The following is a 1258-nucleotide window of genomic DNA, read 5'->3' as shown; positions in this document are numbered from 1 at the left end:
CCATCCTCCAGTTTCTCAAGACGAAATGCATCTAATCCTTTTGCTTTCTACCTTTCAGGCGAACAACTCTTACACGCGCGACCAGTGGCTGCACTCCATCATCTGGAAGGTGAGGCTCAGGGCAAGGGCAGGTCAGTGGTACGTGAGGCTCAGGGCAAGGGCAGGTCAGTGGGGCAAGAGGCTCAGGGCAAGGGCAGGTCAGTGGGGCAAGAGGCTCAGGGCAAGGGCAGGTCAGTGGGGCAAGAGGCTCAGGGCAAGGGCAGGTCAGTGGTACGTGAGGCTCAGGGCAAGGGCAGGTCAGTGGTACGTGAGGCTCAGGGCAAGGGCAGGTCAGTGGGGCAAGAGGCTCAGGGCAAGGGCAGGTCAGTGGGGCAAGAGGCTCAGGGCAAGGGCAGGTCAGAGGTACGTGAGGCTCAGGGCAAGGGCAGGTCAGTGGGGCAAGAGGCTCAGGGCAAGGGCAGGTCAGTGGGGCGTGAGGCTCAGGGCAAGGGCAGGTCAGTGGGGCAAGAGGCTCAGTGCAGGGGCAGGTCAGTGGGGCAAGAGGCTCAGGGCAAGGGCAGGTCAGTGGGGCAAGAGGCTCAGTGCAAGGGCAGGTCAGTGGGGCAAGAGGCTCAGTGCAAGGGCAGGTCAGTGGGGCAAGGGGGCAGGTCAGTGGGGCAAGAGGCTCAGGGCAAGGGCAGGTCAGTGGGGCAAGAGGCTCAGGGCAAGGGCAGGTCAGTGGGGCGTGAGGCTCAGGGCAAGGGCAGGTCAGTGGGGCGTGAGGCTCAGGGCAAGGGCAGGTCAGTGGTACGTGAGGCTCAGGGCAAGGGCAGGTCAGTGGGGCGTGAGGCTCAGGGCAAGGGCAGGTCAGTGGGACAAGAGGCTCAGGGCAAGGGCAGGTCAGTGGGGCGTGAGGCTCAGGGCAAGGGCAGGTCAGTGGGGCGTGAGGCTCAGGGCAAGGGCAGGTCAGTGGGGCAAGAGGCTCAGGGCAAGGGCAGGTCAGTGGGGCGTGAGGCTCAGGGCAAGGGCAGGTCAGTGGGGCAAGAGGCTCAGGGCAAGGGCAGGTCAGTGGTACAAAACAAACGTTATTATAATTTCCCTTCATTAGTTAATTGCAGTCTATCACTTCTTGCTAATTACGCCTGGATGTATTTTTATTCCTTGAGGATAAATTTGCTGTAGGCGAGGCGAGTAATTAAAAGAACGGCTGGTTTATTAAAGATATTTTGGAGCCTGCGGAATATGAGAATAACAAGCTTTTTAAGTTTATTGAAAGAGA

At 59.5% G+C, this 1258-nt stretch overlaps 1 protein-coding gene across 1 annotated transcript in view; it reads left to right on the top strand.

Annotated features, from left to right (window-relative positions):
* Positions 1-1258, top strand: part of LOC119585843 (C-Maf-inducing protein-like) — a 130578-nt gene that overhangs the window by 108326 nt on the left and 20994 nt on the right. The window contains 1 exon segment of the mRNA XM_037934574.1: positions 59-109. Within this exon segment, the coding sequence (XP_037790502.1) occupies positions 59-109 (51 nt within the window).

Source organism: Penaeus monodon, chromosome 20 (genome assembly GCF_015228065.2).
Source record: "Penaeus monodon isolate SGIC_2016 chromosome 20, NSTDA_Pmon_1, whole genome shotgun sequence".
Taxonomy (NCBI): domain Eukaryota; kingdom Metazoa; phylum Arthropoda; class Malacostraca; order Decapoda; family Penaeidae; genus Penaeus; species Penaeus monodon.
The sequence above is the reverse complement of the archived record's forward strand: the minus strand, read 5'-3'. Positions and strand labels throughout refer to the sequence as shown.